The sequence below is a fragment of the Solanum pennellii genome, chromosome 4, assembly GCF_001406875.1.
Source record: "Solanum pennellii chromosome 4, SPENNV200".
In the NCBI taxonomy this organism is placed as follows: Eukaryota; Viridiplantae; Streptophyta; class Magnoliopsida; order Solanales; family Solanaceae; genus Solanum; species Solanum pennellii.
In genome coordinates, this window is record NC_028640.1 from 1,277,489 (window position 1) to 1,295,069 (window position 17,581).

Genomic DNA, 17,581 nt, shown 5'->3' on the forward strand with positions numbered 1-17,581 from the left:
AGGTATTAATAGTTGATTGACAATAACTTTTGAAATAAAGAGATAGTCTAATTTACCTCTATTACAATTAACTATAGTTATTTTCAATGCATCTCAAAAGCATTAAATATATTATATTGAAGAGTAAAATACATATATGTCAAAATAATATCGAACAAATAAAAATAAATAAATGAATTATTAATTAACTATAGTTAAGTAAAATTACTCTCGCTAATATTCTAACTCATATCTATTGATTTGACATAAACATTTACCTAATATTTGTCACATCACAAATCTCCAAGTAACAAATCTTGGTTAAATCAAAGAAGAGAATTAATTTTTTCAGTAATTGTATTTGATGTGTCGGCAAAATTGATGTTAATGTGTCCCCAAATCTGAGACATAATTAAGCAGCTCTTGGACTTGATTACCAACATTCTCTCAAGAATTTAAACTTGATTAGATTTTGTGTTTCAAAAATATTAATTGCTCAATAATAATAATAATCCCATAATATCTTATAGTACCTATCTGCAATTATATATGATAGTATATACGATAATAGTTGGATGATGCAACCAACTTCATTAAATAGGTGTAAATGGCGTGGGTCAGTCAAAATATGTAAAAATAAGTAGACACACGCGTCTTATATCATGCGTGTATCATGCATGACATGTTGGGCATGTGCATCTTCTTATTTAACTTTGTATAAGTTTGAGCGTCATACTTATTATTCACACGCAAAATTGAAGAACATGATGTCTCGGCTGAAACCAAGTTAAAATGCATATTTACGTATTATATCATTTATAAAAACACAACTAACGAAATCCATATACCAATCCATTTAACATAAAATGGAAATAAAAATCAGAAAAGTTCATAAGACTACTAGTGCAACAAGCCCCAAAAGCATATATAACAAATAACATGAAACAGCTCTGTGATATACAACCAGCAATAACAAACAACAAACACAGTATAATCCCACAAATGGGGTCTGAAGAGGGTAGAATGTACGCATACCTTATCTCTACCTTTAACCGGCAACAACAAACAATAGCTGCAATAACAAAAAAAAGTACAACATAGTTTTAAACAGAATATGTATGAGCATGTCAATAAGAAAATATATTCAAGGAACATAAATGAGTGATAAAATAACATCAGTATTTGTTTAAGATTGTACCTGCAATCAGATTGGAAATGAACTAAAGGTTGCAGCCTTAATCTTTCAGTGCTAAGAAAAGATTTTAACGTCACATTGTTGGCCGTTATCCTCTCTTGTTTCTTTGATAATCCTAGCTGAGTCGGCAACATCTTCACTGCATGATTTTACCTCAATGTATCGCAAATAATTTAGGTCCTGAAAACCATCAGGAATAGCTTCGAGATGTAAGCATCCATGCAAAACCAATTTCTCAAGGCGATCGAAGGATTCCTCAGACACTTCCCATTTCGAGAGTTTGAGATTTTCTAGTTCCAAGTGTTTGAGCTGAGAAAACTCCTGATCTCGTACTTCCCATTCACCCATTTCAAAGGCAACTTGTCGCAGTTTAAGTACCTCAAGGTTGACAAGTTTGGCAATGGTTGAAATTTCTGGAAAGTTTAATCTTGAAGGACCAACCTCCGAGATACCAACAAAGACCACTTTTAGCGTTTCAAGTTGAGATAATGAGTCTAATACAGGAAACCGATTTTTATTCTTTCCCCAACGCCCTAAATCAGTAAATACACATCTTAACTTCCGAAGATTGGGTGTTCTTCTTACCATCCTTTCCATATTGTTCACCCTGGAAACATATATTGAGGAAAATGTTTCCAAATTGTCCAGCTTTAAGAAATTTCCACCACAGGATTCCTGTGCACCACGCGAAGCAAACAACGCCCCATCACTAATGCTAACATATCTCAACTTACTCAGCTTCCAAAAAGTATCTGGCAACCATACTTGTCCTCCATTTCTTTTGACTATGAACGTTTGAAGATTCCAAAGATTTTCTATAGATGATGGAATAGAATTCTTAGTAGTTTGAACAGCAAGGTACCTTAGCTGATTAAGTTCAGTGGGAAAAGAATCTACATCAACCACCTCCAAGTCTAACACCCTGAGAAATTTGAAGTTGCCAAAGATGAAAGAAGCATGTCTCATTGATGAACATGCATTATCACTAAGCTCCCTGAATAAGATAGAACGAGCATGTGAACATGATGGCCTCCACTCAGAAAGATCATCCCGATTAGAATAAAAGGATAAACGGCGGTGCATAGGCCTTTCAGAATAAAAACGCGAAGGATTGGAATCACGATCCCTGGAATCAAGAATATAAGTAGGATAAGGAGTAAGAGAAAAAATCCTAATTAATCAATACTTGGAGAAAAATATAAAGAGGTAATACCTTTTCAGCCACAAAAGGAAATTATCTTCCTTAGCTTTCTCCTTGCAGAAATCGAGCATTAGATCATGCACGCGACATGCTTTGATCTTCCCAGTTGATCTCCTCTTCGGTACCATAATGAGGTTTCTTCCAATAAGATCATTCAAGTAATCTTCTGCCGTATCCTCCAAACACTTGTCCTCATTGTTTTTTATGAATTCCTCAGCAATCCATAAGCTTGTTAATTTTGACACTGAAATTTCCCTGTCCTCTAGAAATGCACCAAAATATAAAAAGCATGATTTCCGTTTGTTAGGTAAATCTTCATACCTTAGTTTTACTAAATCCTTTGCGCCATCCTGCACTCTTTCCCCAAAACTTAATTCCATCCGCGTCCAGCATCTTTCTGTCTTGTCAATCTTTGCGAGAAGACCAGCCACTAAAACAATGGAAAGTGGCAGCCCATTACACTAACGCAATGTTTTGCCCAACTTCTTTTAGCTCTTCGGGGCACATTTCTTCCCCAAATACCTTTTTTTGTAATAACAACCAACTTTCTGAATCTTTCATACTACGCAAGTTTATGGGTTCAGTGACACATTTAGCATACGTAGCAACTTCTTTAAGTCTGGTCGTCAGAATTATTCTGCTACCTTTTTTGGCCTCAGGAAAGCATAATCTCAAATCGTCCCATGCTTGTACTGCCCACACATCGTCAATGATTAAGAGGTACCTCTTTGGCAATAGAGTTTTTCTTAGTCTATCAGCTAATATATCAGCACCTCTTTTACTAATATCAGTGAGGCCAGAACTAGCAGAACTCAAAATGGAAAACAGCAAGTCCTCACGTGTGTATTCTTGTGAAACACCACACTCCGCACAGAAATCAAAATGAGAAACAACTATGTCATCATTGATGAAACTCCGAGCAAGGGTCGTTTTCCCTGATCCAGCCATACCCACAATGGAAACAACATCCAGTTCTTGTGATCCTCCAACTAGTTGATCTCTTATAGTTTTACAGACATCTGTAAAACCAACCAGTTCTCCGTCGGTAGCATGGGAGGCACTTGTCATATTTTTTTCCTTGGGTTTGGTCAACTCAGTCTTAATGAGCTCAATCTCCCTTATGATTTCCAAGAGCCACATCCTAAGAAAAGTAAGAGGTACATCACTAATTGCAAAAGAATCAAGTATGTACTCGACCTCATAAGCCTTATCAATGACTCTTCCAACAAGATTTTGGAGTTAGTTATGCTTGTTATTACCTTGTTCTGCTACACGCACGATGAAAGGCTCGAAAAAGTTAAGCTCCTCATGGACTACTTCGATTTGATCCTTCACAGAAGCAAGTGAAGCAGAATGACCAGACAGGAACTCTTTCAAGCTAGCAAGAAGGCAATTGGAAAAGCCCAATTTATCATTCTTAGGCAAATGAGATGTTACCCACTCTCGGATCTTGTGGCAAATCTCTGTTTTGACGGACCGAATCATGCCATAGAGATTTTTGGTCCCAATCACCCCCCGAGTAGACAGTAAGTCCAGCTTGAATGACCAGTGTCACTAGTCGCTTGAAGAAATGGATCCTCATCTCATCCTGAATGTCGTTAATCAATGGTAACTCTTTGAGCAAAGCTCTCAAACAGTTGATCTGTTCAGTAAAAGAATACTTTTGATCTGAAGTCCATGAATCCGCTCGTAACTGCATGTGTACGTGCAGAAGAAAATCCATGAAATCATCTGCGGCTTTATTGAGGTACAAGTTGACATGAGTGCTGCCGAATGATAATAACTTTAAAATATATTTCAGGAGCTCGTCATCGCAGACTATCTGGCTACACATCAAGTTATCCTGCATCATATGAGAAAATCTGTCGTAACAAGGCAAGTATAACAAAAATTGCTGCACGGGTAGTCACAAGTCTAACATGAAGCCAGAAAGTTTGCCAGCATTTAATTTGTTCTGTTGAAATGCATATTTCTCCCAGAAAGAAGATAAACTTCTTCAGTGCTCTCAACTCCTTTACGACTGATTCCACTTGAGACTGTACATCAGTCAGCTTGACAAGGCGAACAATCAGCAGGTCCTTGAAATTCTGTACAACATTGTCTATGTATGCCAGCATATGTACGTGGTTCAGAGGCGTAGTAACAGGAACTAGACTTTCTTCTGATTCCCAATAATTTATTGGGATGAAGTAATTGAAATGCTCTATCGATCGTAGCACGTAAGAGGGATCAGCATCAAAGTTAGAGCGATACAGATCTTCTGCAAATACCAAGAGACTTCTAATCCGCATTTGAAGGGAGCTACTGCACTCCCAATGCCCCAGAAGAAATCTACCCAGAAACCATAGCTCTGTCTTAATCAACTTGATTTCCTTCCTTTTGTCATCCGTCAAGTCCTCATGCTCATTTTCTATAGTTTGCAGAATGCTTACCGGATCAGGATCAGGATCAGGATAAGGATCCCCTTCATCCAACATACTACTGAATTTGCAAATAATTGAAGATTAATGTATTGAACTTCTGATAGTCTTCCAAAATGAATGATTCTTTTTAAAACTTAAACATACTCATAATAGCTCACGGAAACAATTTCCCATGGAAATGACAGAATTATCATATTTGAAAAGTTATCAAATAGTCAATAAACAACGGACCTCCATCTTTATCAAGCAAGTATCAACCCTCAGAGCAATGCACAAACATACATATTATAAGTACTAATTCGCAAGCGCAAATCACACAACATATATGGATGCCAACAATAGCTACATCAAATGCCAATCAAGTACTAACAAAAATTTTATACCAAACTAAACTGATTACATTGATCAGATCAATTAGCAGTTTACAATGATCCATATAGCAAATAAAAAAAAATAGGCTACTTTCGAGTATTGTCTACTTCATTACACTATATGGCCAAACTTACTCCTACCTGTATACTATCCGGCCAAATTAACCCTACATGAAACAAACTATTGAAACTTACAAACTTATTTTCTAAACGAAGTGAACAAAACCTGCTTGAGATGAGTTTGAATGACTCAGGAAGTTTATCGGCGAATCAAAGGTTGCAAGACGCCTTCCTTTGTGAGAGGAAGATCAATTTGGATGCATCCATTTCTCTGGAGAATTGACATTCTGATGAAGGTAGCGGCGGAGACGGGCGGTGAGACGGTGGTTCACGGTGGAGGATCGGAGAGAGAAAAAAAGGGAAATTCGAACGAAGAAGAGGGGATTTGAAATTTCGCCAAAAATATTTTTTAGTGCTAAATTTGTTTTCCCGCTAAAACTTGGTTATATATAATAAAAAAAAATTCGCGGAAGAATTAACTTAAATAGTCGTTTATTCAACGAACATTGAAGAATAAGAAAGTAAGTGATTACTAGCTAGAGTTAAATATGTCATATCTAATTACCTCTCTCGTGTTCTTCTACCTCCTTTTTATTAGTGTATCGGTGTTCCTCTTGTTCGTAAATTTCGAACCATTTTAATTTAACATTAATCTTAATATCATTATCTCTCTTACAATCTTCTAGACACGAATATTCTTAATTGATCAACATTTTATCTAGGAAAATAATATCAACCTAATAACTGTTTTGTAAAATTTACCCTTAAATCTTGATAACCCATTTTTATCACACGATTGTTCAAAGTTCATTAGTTGACTTTATTATTATCATTTGGAGTTTGAAGATCCTTTTAGAAATTTAAACATGGAGAAATAAAGTCAATGATATGAAACCTATGTAGCCCCAATCACATCGTTACCTATTACACGTTCATCGATTTATTTCAGATTTCTTAAATAAATATATATAAACGCCAAAAGAAAAAAAGATTGTTGATCAAATTGTAAAGAATAACATAATTCTTCAAACATGAGGAAAAAACAAATATATCATTTGGAAATTAAACTTAATATATAATGAGTAAGCAAAACAATTAAAATTGACACGATGATGAAAAAAATAAATCATTGCTAAATAATTCTCACCTGGATATGACTGTTACCATTAATTAAACTTAGATAGCTTCGATGTTTATTTGGTGAAAATATTTGACAAAATGAAGAAAGTATTATTACAGCTCTAGCCACATTAATATATGGCAATAATTCATTTTTTTTTAAAAAAAAAAATTAATCATTCAATACTTAATTCTCAAGTCCTTTTTTATTTCATTTCTGAGTCGTATTTTTTTAATTAATTATATTCACAAGTCTTTTTTTATTTAATTAGGAATACATTTATTTATTTCCTCTTCATGTGTTCAGCTTATCAGCATATAAGCAACTCGATCCAACGACTTTCATATAAAATTTGTGACACTAAATTGTCAAAAGTAATTTTAAATTAAAGATATATAAAAAATATTAAAATGTATTTTATAATTTTAAATATTTAAAAAATAAAATAAAATAAATGAGTAAAACTTTTAGTCAATTTTAACATGCGTTTAACCTAAACGAAAAAGTAAAAAAAGAAGTTAAATGAGTTCGTTACATTTATTATTATTTTGAGAATTAATATTTGGAGTGTGTTTTTTCTAATATACTGAATTTAAGCATAATATATAAATATGTTTTTGACTTCATTTTAAATTATGTCTTTCAACTTTTTATGTGCATAAGTAAACACTTAAGTTTATATAAAGTTAATACACATTCTACGTGATATCTACATTACAATTTATGTCTACGTAATGTCCTACATGTATTATGTCACATAGAACTCATATATTTACTTGTTTAATTTTATATAAGTTTAAGTGTTTGCTTGTTCACACTCAAAATTAAAGGAAATAAATGTGAAATGAGACCAAAGGACACCATTTATGCATATGCCTGAAATTTATGTTTTATATTTTGGATTTTTTTTTTTTGACGACAAGGGAAACCCGTAGGCGCTACCCTTTTGGGTGCGCACAGGGTAAAACCTCGCTCCTATGCAATAGCTCGCAAATTACATAGGAGAGTTAACCCGCACTAGCCAAGCCTGGTGCGACGAGCTCGACCCAGAAGGCAAACCCCTTGCTTGGGCTGACAAGAAGTTTCGAACTTGAGACCTTCAACATAGAAGTCCCAAGCTCAAACCACTGGACCACCCCAAAGAGTTATTTTGGCTTATTTATAGTAGATTCGAGTGTTGAATTGTTGATATTTGAATAACCAAAAAAACTTTTTCACAAAATAATATCAAACACATATAACTGCGCTTTAAGGTAATTTTTTCATATGCACTTTAAATGCGATTTTTTTCTACTTCACTTGCGTAAAACAACTTAGTGAGTTTTGAAATTAAACTGATGTATCTATCAACATAAAATTATGTACGAACTAAGCTAAATCTAATAAACCATAACTTGTTTTGTCTTGTATAATATAACTTGTGTTATATTATGTTACATAAAAAGGTAAATATTTGCCTTGCAAGTTCTTTTTTTGATATTATTAACTCTTATCATAGCATCGAACTGACAAAAATTAAAGACCATCCAAAATAGGGAAACTTACATAAATATACAAAAATAAAAAAATATTTACCATTTATAGCAATAATATCTTTTTTTTCACTTATCACTTTTAATTCATATTGCAGATTTGACATAGTATTGTTATAAATGGTAATAAATAAAAAGTATTGCTAAAATCAGTAATTATTTATTAAAATGTACTAATTTATGTAATTTTTCCATAAAAACATTTATGTGAATAACCCAATTTTGAAGCAACAAACATTTTGTGGGCCCCCAAGAAGAAGGCCCATGTGAAAAGAAAGGAAAAAAGTCATAATCAGCCCATGTGAATTGTTATATCACAGCTTATATTTTCTGTTTATTTGGGAGCCACTTATTATCTCCCACTTGCTTCAATCTGGTCCAATTTCAATACTCTAAAAAAGAAAAAATTTGAAACAAACAAAGAAGAGGACACAAAACATATTCATAAAAACTATACTCCAAAATTTTTGTGTATTTATTCACATTATATTTAAAGAGATATTTTAAATGACACCACAACACAACAGAGCTCACACCATAATAATTAATGGGATAGTTTCAAGCTCGCCACTTTCTCAGATCTCGCTCGCTATTATCATATAAATTGTTTTTGTATTTATATAAAATGAGAGAAATTTGTATGTTTAAGTATATATATTTTCGTCATATACACTTATAATTATACAAATACAGATCTTTCATGTTCAGTTTTTTTTTTGTCTTTCTCTCTTTCTCGCTTTATATAGAGACAAATTATACAATTAATTCTTTTGTATATGTATCCGAAACAAATTATACAATTGATTCTTTTGTATATGTATACCGAAATACACGCATTTATAGCCATAGTAAACATAAAGTTTGTAATAAAACACAATTATACAAACTATAGCTATAACATACAAATATGTATTTTTTATTTGCTGAACCTAAAATTCGCTCTAGAAAGAATATGTTAACTATACATTAACAATAAAAACGATACACGCAAAAAAATTGAACGTAAATTACTTATAAATGAACTATAGTCTGGTTACATTTATGATACACCCAAAAGGCTAAATATAACTTTAGTATACATGAATATATATTGACTATGAATATAATATATTTTGATTATTCAATTTCAGTGGACTCAAAATCTCCTATTTAACATTTTACATAGTATAAAATGTGAAATTTGCTCTATATTTTGAGTTTCTTAATATATAATTCGTTTAAAATAATTGATGATACAATATTTAAATATAAATTTCTATAGTGAGATTAATATAATTCCAAAACATATCCCAATGGACCTAAGCCAATCTAGACAGGTGAAATTTCTTTTCAATGTGACTAGAATTTGTTTGAGGCTTACGCGGTTTGAAATTATGTGTTCCCAATAATACGTAATGATTACAAAAAATATGAATTTGTATAAGAAAAAAGAAACGATAGAACACTTTTTTTTCTTATATGTTTTCTTTTTTCCTTCGAAGTTTCTAAGTATTTCCGTTATGAACGGTTGGATCCTTGTCGAAGCGGGCAGTAGCGGAGCTAGAATTTAGTCTAAGAGATGTCAAAATATAAAGAAATAAAATCGTATAAAAGTTAAGGAGTGTCAGTATATAATATAGATATACATAAAAAAATATTTTAATTTTAACTACACAACGTAATTTTCAGATAAAGGGATGTCGATCAACACCCCTTCACTATGTGTGGCTCCGCCACTGAAAGCGGGGCAGGGCCAAGTCAGGGAGGGCGGCTCCACATGATTTCGATTAATTGTTGAAGATATCCTTCGTCTTATTTTTTAAATTTTTTTCTTATAATAATTTTTTTAGAAAAACCTTAATTTTAAGAACCTCAGTTACTAAATATGCCACATTAAGAGATCATTTGGTTACTGTATAAAAGACATCTTATTCAGGTATAAAAATTTTCATTAATTTTATTCGTTTGATAAAATTTTTATATTAGGTATAAAACTCAATATAAATTATATCATGTTTAATTACATTTTATATAGTCCTACATAATTATAAGTTACGTGATATTAGTTATATATGTATTAAAAGGATAAATTACATATTTACTTATTAATTTATTTTATTGTTTAATTGAAAACTTTAATATTTTTCTATATATATTTGTTTTTCTTTTATATATATATAGGTTATTTTTATTTTTTTCAATTTATTGTATTTTATTAAAAATTGAAAACTTTATTATTTTCTATCTATTCTTGTTATATATTAGATCATTTTCATTTCTATTTACTAAATTATAATTTTCATTGATCTGTGTATATATAAATTTTTTTAAATAATAGAAATTGATTGAATATTTTTCAATGGTGCAGAAGCTAATTAAATATTAGTATTATATATTATTCAATACATTTTACATTTTATTACATATATTATTATTTTGTAAATAATATATATTAATAATTTATAATAAATTTAATATTTCAATAGTTAATAATTCACGTATCGTAATTTCTATATAACTAGATAATAAATATATAAATAATATCCACGTAACTAATACCCACATAATTAAATCAACACGACAAAACCTTGCACGACTAACATCTACATAACTAAACCTTGCATAACTAATACCTACGTAGCTAATACATGCATAACTCTAATCAGTAACTAAACGTCCCCCTAAAGAAATAGCTCAATGCACTAAAATATCATAAATCAAACCATAAGGATTTTACTTAGGTCTATAATACGCACTTAAAATATAATTACTCTTTAAATTTATTTCCACGTCTCGAGTCCATAAAAAATTGAACTTATTGCAAAATAATATTAATTCCGCCAAAAACCTTTTTTTTTTATTTTACATGAGCAAAAAGAACTTTATATCAAGCTCTTCAAAAACCGGAAATAATTCCTCAAAAACTAATTTCAATTTTTTTTTTTGGAAAAAAAAAAAAAAAAACTCCTGGTGAAATTCATCACTCATTTTCACCAACACACAGATTGTATAAGTTGATCTCCTTCACACCTCGTGATACTTATGCCTCTCGTTTATCGAAGTTCTGATTCGCATAATTTCTACCTCAACGAGAACCACTCAATCACATCCCATGCAACGCGCCGTCGCGTGACCTCCACGCGCTCATCGGAAACAGCCGATAACGACGACCGGCAAATCGGACAGTTAAAATTAAACGTATCTAACCATCCATCAAAACACGCCTTATGAAAAACATGCTTACAATCCAATTTCCTCACATTTTCACCATCAATTAATCGATTCAAGCAAAAAACGCAGCTCGAACCAGCAGATTGATCGTCGAATGTATACGAGAACATCCGATTCAAATTAAGCTGTTCAGCCAGCATAACAACTCCGGCTAAACCTGAACCAACCGCATCGTAAATCGCATTTTCTTCGATTTGAATCGGATTTACTGAAACGCCGATGAACTGAAGAAAAGCGAAGATGATTGAACGGAGATTAGCGATGCAATTAGCGAGAAGAGTTACGAGCAAAATCGGAATGGATTCAGTAGAAACATCACTTAATTGATTTTGTAATCCCATTTTTTTTTTCAATGATTTTTATGCTAATAATGGGTTTTGAAGTAGTGTATATATAGTGGGTAGGGGATGGGGTATGGGGTGTAGGGGGTGGGGGTTACGTGGGAAGGAAAAGAGGAGGACACACAATTAGTTTTCAGTGTCATCGCGTATTTTTGCAATTTTCAACTTTACGTCACTTGATTATTATTTTTTTTTTTTAAATTTTCAGTTAAAAAACTTATATATATTAAACGAATCGAAAGACGGAAGTTATGGGTTTTAGAGAACCTACTCATGGAATATTGAAAATCACATTAAGAAATATAAATATAAGTATCTTCGGATGGGAATTTGTAACTAAATAAATGGATGATTTCACGAAGGAAAGGATTTTGAAGTACTTTTGTTTAACTAGACACGAGATTGAAGTAGGGATTTTAGAGAACCTACGCATGGAATTATATTGAAAAATTATATTAAGAAATATAAATATAAGTATCTTCGGATGGGAATTTGTAACTAAATGAATGAATGATTCCACGAAGGAAAGAATTTTGAAATACTTTTGTTTATATAGACACGAGATTGAAGTAGGGATTTTGGAGAACCTACTCATGGAATTATATTGAAAATTATATTTAGAAATATAAATATAAGTATCTTTGATTGAGAATTTGTAACTAAATGGATGGAAGATTCCATGATAAGGAAAGGATTTAAAGTATTTTTATTTTACTTGACTCGAAATTTATTTCGAATTTATTTCTGATGGATACATATTTTATTTTTAAGTCAAACTCACTTTTAATTTTAGAATTGCATTAATTATTATAATATACTATTAAAAATTTAGTAACTAGTTTTAAATTCTGAATTTGTTAAGGTTTCAAATGAGGTATGCTAATGTCACTTTAAATAAGCAAAAATTTTACTCTTTTTTTTAAAATAAAAATCTTTAATCAACATTATAATATAATTAAGCATATTTGGGTAAAAATTGGATTGGAAATATAGGTAAATTAAAAGGTGACACATGAAATGTTGGATAGGTCAAAATGTCTAGATCTAGAATAAGGGCTATATTTATTACTGAAAAATCACAATTTTTTTTTCCAATTATTACGTAATAGACGCAAATATAAATAAATGAGAGTCTTCATAAAATAAATTTTGCGAATTTTACTAAGGTTTAGCTATGTCTTATTCATTCATCGTAAGGCATCGAATTTGTATTCATTTATTACCAACAAAATACTCTATTACTTTGTGTGATCAAAGCTCTTAAGCTATGTGATTCATTATTTTGAACAAACATTAAGAAAAATCAAATGACGTTGTCAACTATAAATACTGGATATTTAAGTCACATTGATTGAAGAAGTTACAATATAAAAATCAGATGTTTTGATTATTTCAAGACACAAAATTTTGAGTCATTAAATCTATCTATATAATTAAGGGTATATAATAATTCTCCTTCCGTTTCACAAAAGAATGATCTGATTTGACTAGGCACGGAGTTTAAGAATATAAAGAAAGACTTTTGAATCTTGTGATTCTAAATTAAAATTAGGTCAAATGTACAAAACTGTTCTTTGATCTTGTAGCCTTAAACATGCCACGTGAAAAGCTGAAATTAAAATGTTACCAAAAAAAGAAAGAGATCATTTTTTTCTGAAACAGACTGAAAAGAAAAAGAAGTTATTTTTTTAAAACGGAGAAAGTAATATTATACCTTTTGCTTTCTAAATACATTTTCTAAATTTAATATCATGAGATATTGAGTAAAAAATCCAAAGGTATATTTAGTCTTGTACACAAAGGAAGCCACAGATTGATGATGTAGTCTATGGAATTGTTAATTCGAGATTTTGAATTTTAATCATGTACATGAAATTTTTTAATAAGACTATATCTTTTAAAATAATATCTTACGCGATATGAATTTAAATTAATCAAATTTTTACTGAACAGAACGAAAAAAAATAGCTAGTGGGAGCGTGGAGGTCATGGTGGGGGTGTGGGGGGCACCACAAGTGAGTTGGTTTGAGAAATAGTAGTAGTATTTTTATGAAGAAAGAAAGGGGGTGGCCAAAATAGTTGGAGAATTTCACTAGTATAATCAAAGTGACATGTGGGTGGTGGGTCAAATTTTGGGGGGATAAACATGATCCTAAAGCTTTGTTATCTTTTAAACCTAGATAGAATCGGGTTAGAGTAATAAATATTTATTCATTCTTAGCTGATAAATTTAAAATGAAGTTGTTTTGTTAGAAAACGGTCTATACTTTAAGGTGGAACATTCAAGTATAAATTCAGATTATAATACAAAAATCATATAAAAACAATCGTCAACAGAAACAACATACCAATGAAATCTCACTCAGTGGAGTTTGGAGAACGAAGAATGTATGTCAACTTTATTATTATCTCGTAAAGATAGATATATCATTTATGAAAGCCTAAATATCGAATAAAAATCAAAATGAAAAAAATGTTAGATAAAAGGAGTGAGGTAAATGAAAAAAGTGTGATGTAGGGGAAGTTGCTTTACAAGATTAAATGCAAATTAACCTAGAATTTTATGTATAACATCAAATAGAGAGATTTAGTCTCAAAAATCCCTCACCATGCATATTTCAAATATAAAACTTAACTAAATTGAAGAAAAATTGGTGGCTTAGAATTGAAGTTAAAGTTGTTATTGTTAAGCTTACATTAGGTCCACTACTTATCATGAATATTCTATTTAATTAAATTATTTATTCCATTTCATTATTTATATTATATAGAAAAAAGTGAAGAGTTAGGTGGAGCAAGGACACTTTTGTCAATGCACACACCATCAAACATTTTTATTAATTAAAAAAGGGATAATGCACAAGAATCCCTCGATCCGTTCAAAATTTCAGAGATACACTTATACTATATTAAGGTCATATTACCCCTGAACTTATTTTATTAATAATTTTCTACCTTTTTCTGGCCTACGTGACACTATCTTGTTGTTCAACATTGGTTGACTTTTTTTCAAACTAGTGTCACGGCCAAAAAGAGGTAGAAAGTTACTTATAAAATAAGGTCAGGAGGTAATAGGACCTTAGCATAGTAAGTGTGTCTCTGAAATTTCGGGCATAGGTTGAGGAGATACTTGTGCGTTTTCGCGTTAAAAAAGGACAATCTTAGCGTAAATTACTATTAAATACTTTTGCAACTTGACTATTTTACCCTTCTTCATTCAAAAGCTACAACAATGAATGTTATGCCACAAGTTCTCTTAAGCTAATTCTAACCTTGCCTTTGTTTTCACTTTAGCTTTTCTATGCTTTCTTATGCCCACATGATTTTTTTTTCCCATTTTCATAATTTTTTTGTGGTGGGGTCAAATCTAATTGCGCGTTATTTAATAAAATGTGTGGAAAGAAATAATATATGACTTAGCTTTGTGTATCAGTAAAATAAAAAAAAGACATAATTCACTGCACCATATTCGTTAATATTTTTTTCTTTATTCGTTTGTTTTTATTTTTTTTTCAAAAGCTGCAACAAGCTAACAACCAAATTCCTTAAAGCAACTATAAACCCAGAACATGTCACAAATTTGTTTTTTCTTTCGAAATAATATTTTTATATATTTTATTTGAGAAAATATTTAAATATAAAAATATCAACTTCAACTTGAAAGATATTTCAAATAAATTACCAACTTATTTTAACTTACTTCTCAATTTAAAACTATATAAAATAAATTCAAATAATGTTCTAAGAAGAAATATGAGAAAATGCATAAAGTACCCTCTCAACCTAGAAATTTCAGAGACACACTTATAAATATAAAAATATCAACTTCAACTTGAAAGATATTTCAAATAAATTACTAACTTATTTTAACTTACTTCTCAATTTAAAACTATATAAAATAAATTCAAATAATGTTCTAAGAAGAAATATGAGAAAATGCATAAAGTACCCTCTCAACCTAGAAATTTCAGAGACACACTTATAATATATAAATGTCCTATTACCTCTCTAAATTTATTTTATAAGTAATTTTCTATCCTTTTTCGACCTACGTGGCATTAGCTTGAAAAAAAAAGTCAACCAGCGTTGAACTCACAAGTAAGTCGAAAAGGGGTAGAAAATTATTAATAAAATAAGTTCAGGGGGTTAATAAGACCTTAGTATAGTATAAGTTGTGTCTCTGAGATTTCGGGCATAGGTTGAGGGGGTACTTGTGTATTATCCCAAGAAAGAACATAGTATTCTCTCATGGGAAAATGCACAAGTACCCCTCAAGCTATGTTCGAAATCGCAGAGACATACTTATACTATACAAAAGTTCTGTTACCCCCTGAACTTATTTTATAAGTAATTTTCTACCCTTTTCGGCCTACGTTGCACTAACTTGAAAAAAAAAAGTCAATCAACATTAGACCCACAAGATAGTGCCACGTAGACCGAAAAAGGGTAGAAAATTATTAATAAAATAAGTTCTGGGGTAATAGAACCTTAGTATAATATAAGTGTGTCTCTGAGATTTCGAGCATAAGTTAAGGAAGTACTTGTGCATTATTCCAAAAAAGAACACAGCATTCTTTCATCTTATATTTCTTATAAGTCCGTCTAGAAAAATGTTTGTTTTGTTTGAGTAATTTTTAAATTTCAATTTTTCATATGATAATGTTAAAATTATAAAATTAAAAAATATTTAAATATATATATATATAGACACTTTTTTGTTTGATATCATAAATCAAAAAAAAATTTACTTTCTTATACTTCTTGTCAATTTTTACGTTAATTAAATAAATTGAGACGAACATAATACTTTATTAATGCCTCATCATTCGTCAAAAACACATAGCCGACGTTTGTACACAAAAAGTGACAATTCAAGCGAAACAAAAGAAATGAAAATATCTTAAAGAGGATATTATTTATATATTATTCGATATTTGTACTGAAATCTAATTAAATTAAGTTTATATTTAAAAAATTTGTATTAATAATAAGATATTTCTTAATAAAAATAATTTTATATCTTAAAAATTTATTTTTAATATTTTTATTTTAAATTAAAATATTTATCACTTTATCATAATTTTTATCGATTCGAGAGAAAACCTTGCACAAGAGGGAAGAGGCAAACCGACGTAAATAGCAGAAGAAAACAATATTATTATGCAGTCATGATCTATAATACTTGTTCCATTAATAGACATTTATTAGATTTTGTACCAAAGAAAATCTATTACTTATTTATGATAGGGTACACATATTTAGAGATATACATACATAAAAACAAAAATTATGTACCAATAATATAATAGAAAAGTATAGTTTATAATTTCTTCAACTTGCATTTTTTTCTGATCCATAGAGAAGAAAAAAGGTTATTTTTAAAATAAAAAGTTGGAGCTGATATTAATAAAAAATATATTATTTGTATAATTGTATGGGAATTGAAAAGATTACTTGGATAAAATAATATACGTAAATTTTAAAAGAAATAAATTTTGAGTCTAGTTCAACCCTCAAAACTAGCTCAGAGGGTAAGATTGTAAAGTTTATAAAAGGAGACGAGAGACTATTTATCTCATTAACTCTACTTAGTTACTAAAATACTTTTTGTAATTTTAATTATGAATTCGAACACTTTCACTTTAAAATTTATTAAACTATTTATGCTCCAAATATCCATTAACTTGAATCTTAAGTAAGCTCACTACGGAAAGTGTGAACGTAAGCAAAACTTTTTCCATTATTTATAAAAGTGATACGCGCATGATGATATCTTATTTTGTTTTGTTCCTTTCTTAAATTTGAGAGTTTTCTGATATAAATTCGTTAGGTACGATTTTCAGAGGTTATGTCTATATAAAAGCTACCGACTTAAGATATTTTCTGATCCGAGTGTGAACTATAATTTTGTATGATGCAACAAATATCTTCATCAAACAACTTATTTACTTCTGCTTAGATCGGTAACAATAAATGATTCAAGTTAAATTCGAACAAATAAAAATATAAGACAATTTTTTTTTAAGTCATCTTAAATGATGTTTAACGGCCACGCGTTTCTTCTAATCAGCATAGCGACTGGAATTAATATATATTTGACATTACTTTGAAAAAGACCAAATATTTTATAAATAAGAATTAATTAGATA

The 17,581-nt window shown here is 30.3% G+C and overlaps 1 protein-coding gene and 1 pseudogene across 2 annotated transcripts; both read right to left on the minus strand.

The window, feature by feature from the left end:
• Window positions 1–272: 272 nt before the first annotated feature.
• Window positions 273–5,632, minus strand: LOC107016325 (annotated as a pseudogene). Its single transcript, XR_003577776.1, has 4 exons — window positions 5,396–5,632; window positions 2,388–4,853; window positions 1,178–2,300; window positions 273–1,051 (listed from the first exon to the last, which is right to left on the minus strand). The product of XR_003577776.1 is annotated as a putative late blight resistance protein homolog R1A-3 (transcript).
• Window positions 5,633–10,616: 4,984 nt separating this feature from the next.
• On the minus strand, window positions 10,617–11,464 carry LOC107017100 (E3 ubiquitin-protein ligase RHA2A). The gene has a single exon (XM_015217378.2). It carries the CDS (start codon window positions 11,430–11,432, stop codon window positions 10,941–10,943), a length of 492 nt encoding a protein of 163 aa, XP_015072864.1. The 5' UTR covers window positions 11,433–11,464; the 3' UTR covers window positions 10,617–10,940.
• Window positions 11,465–17,581: the final 6,117 nt, after the last annotated feature.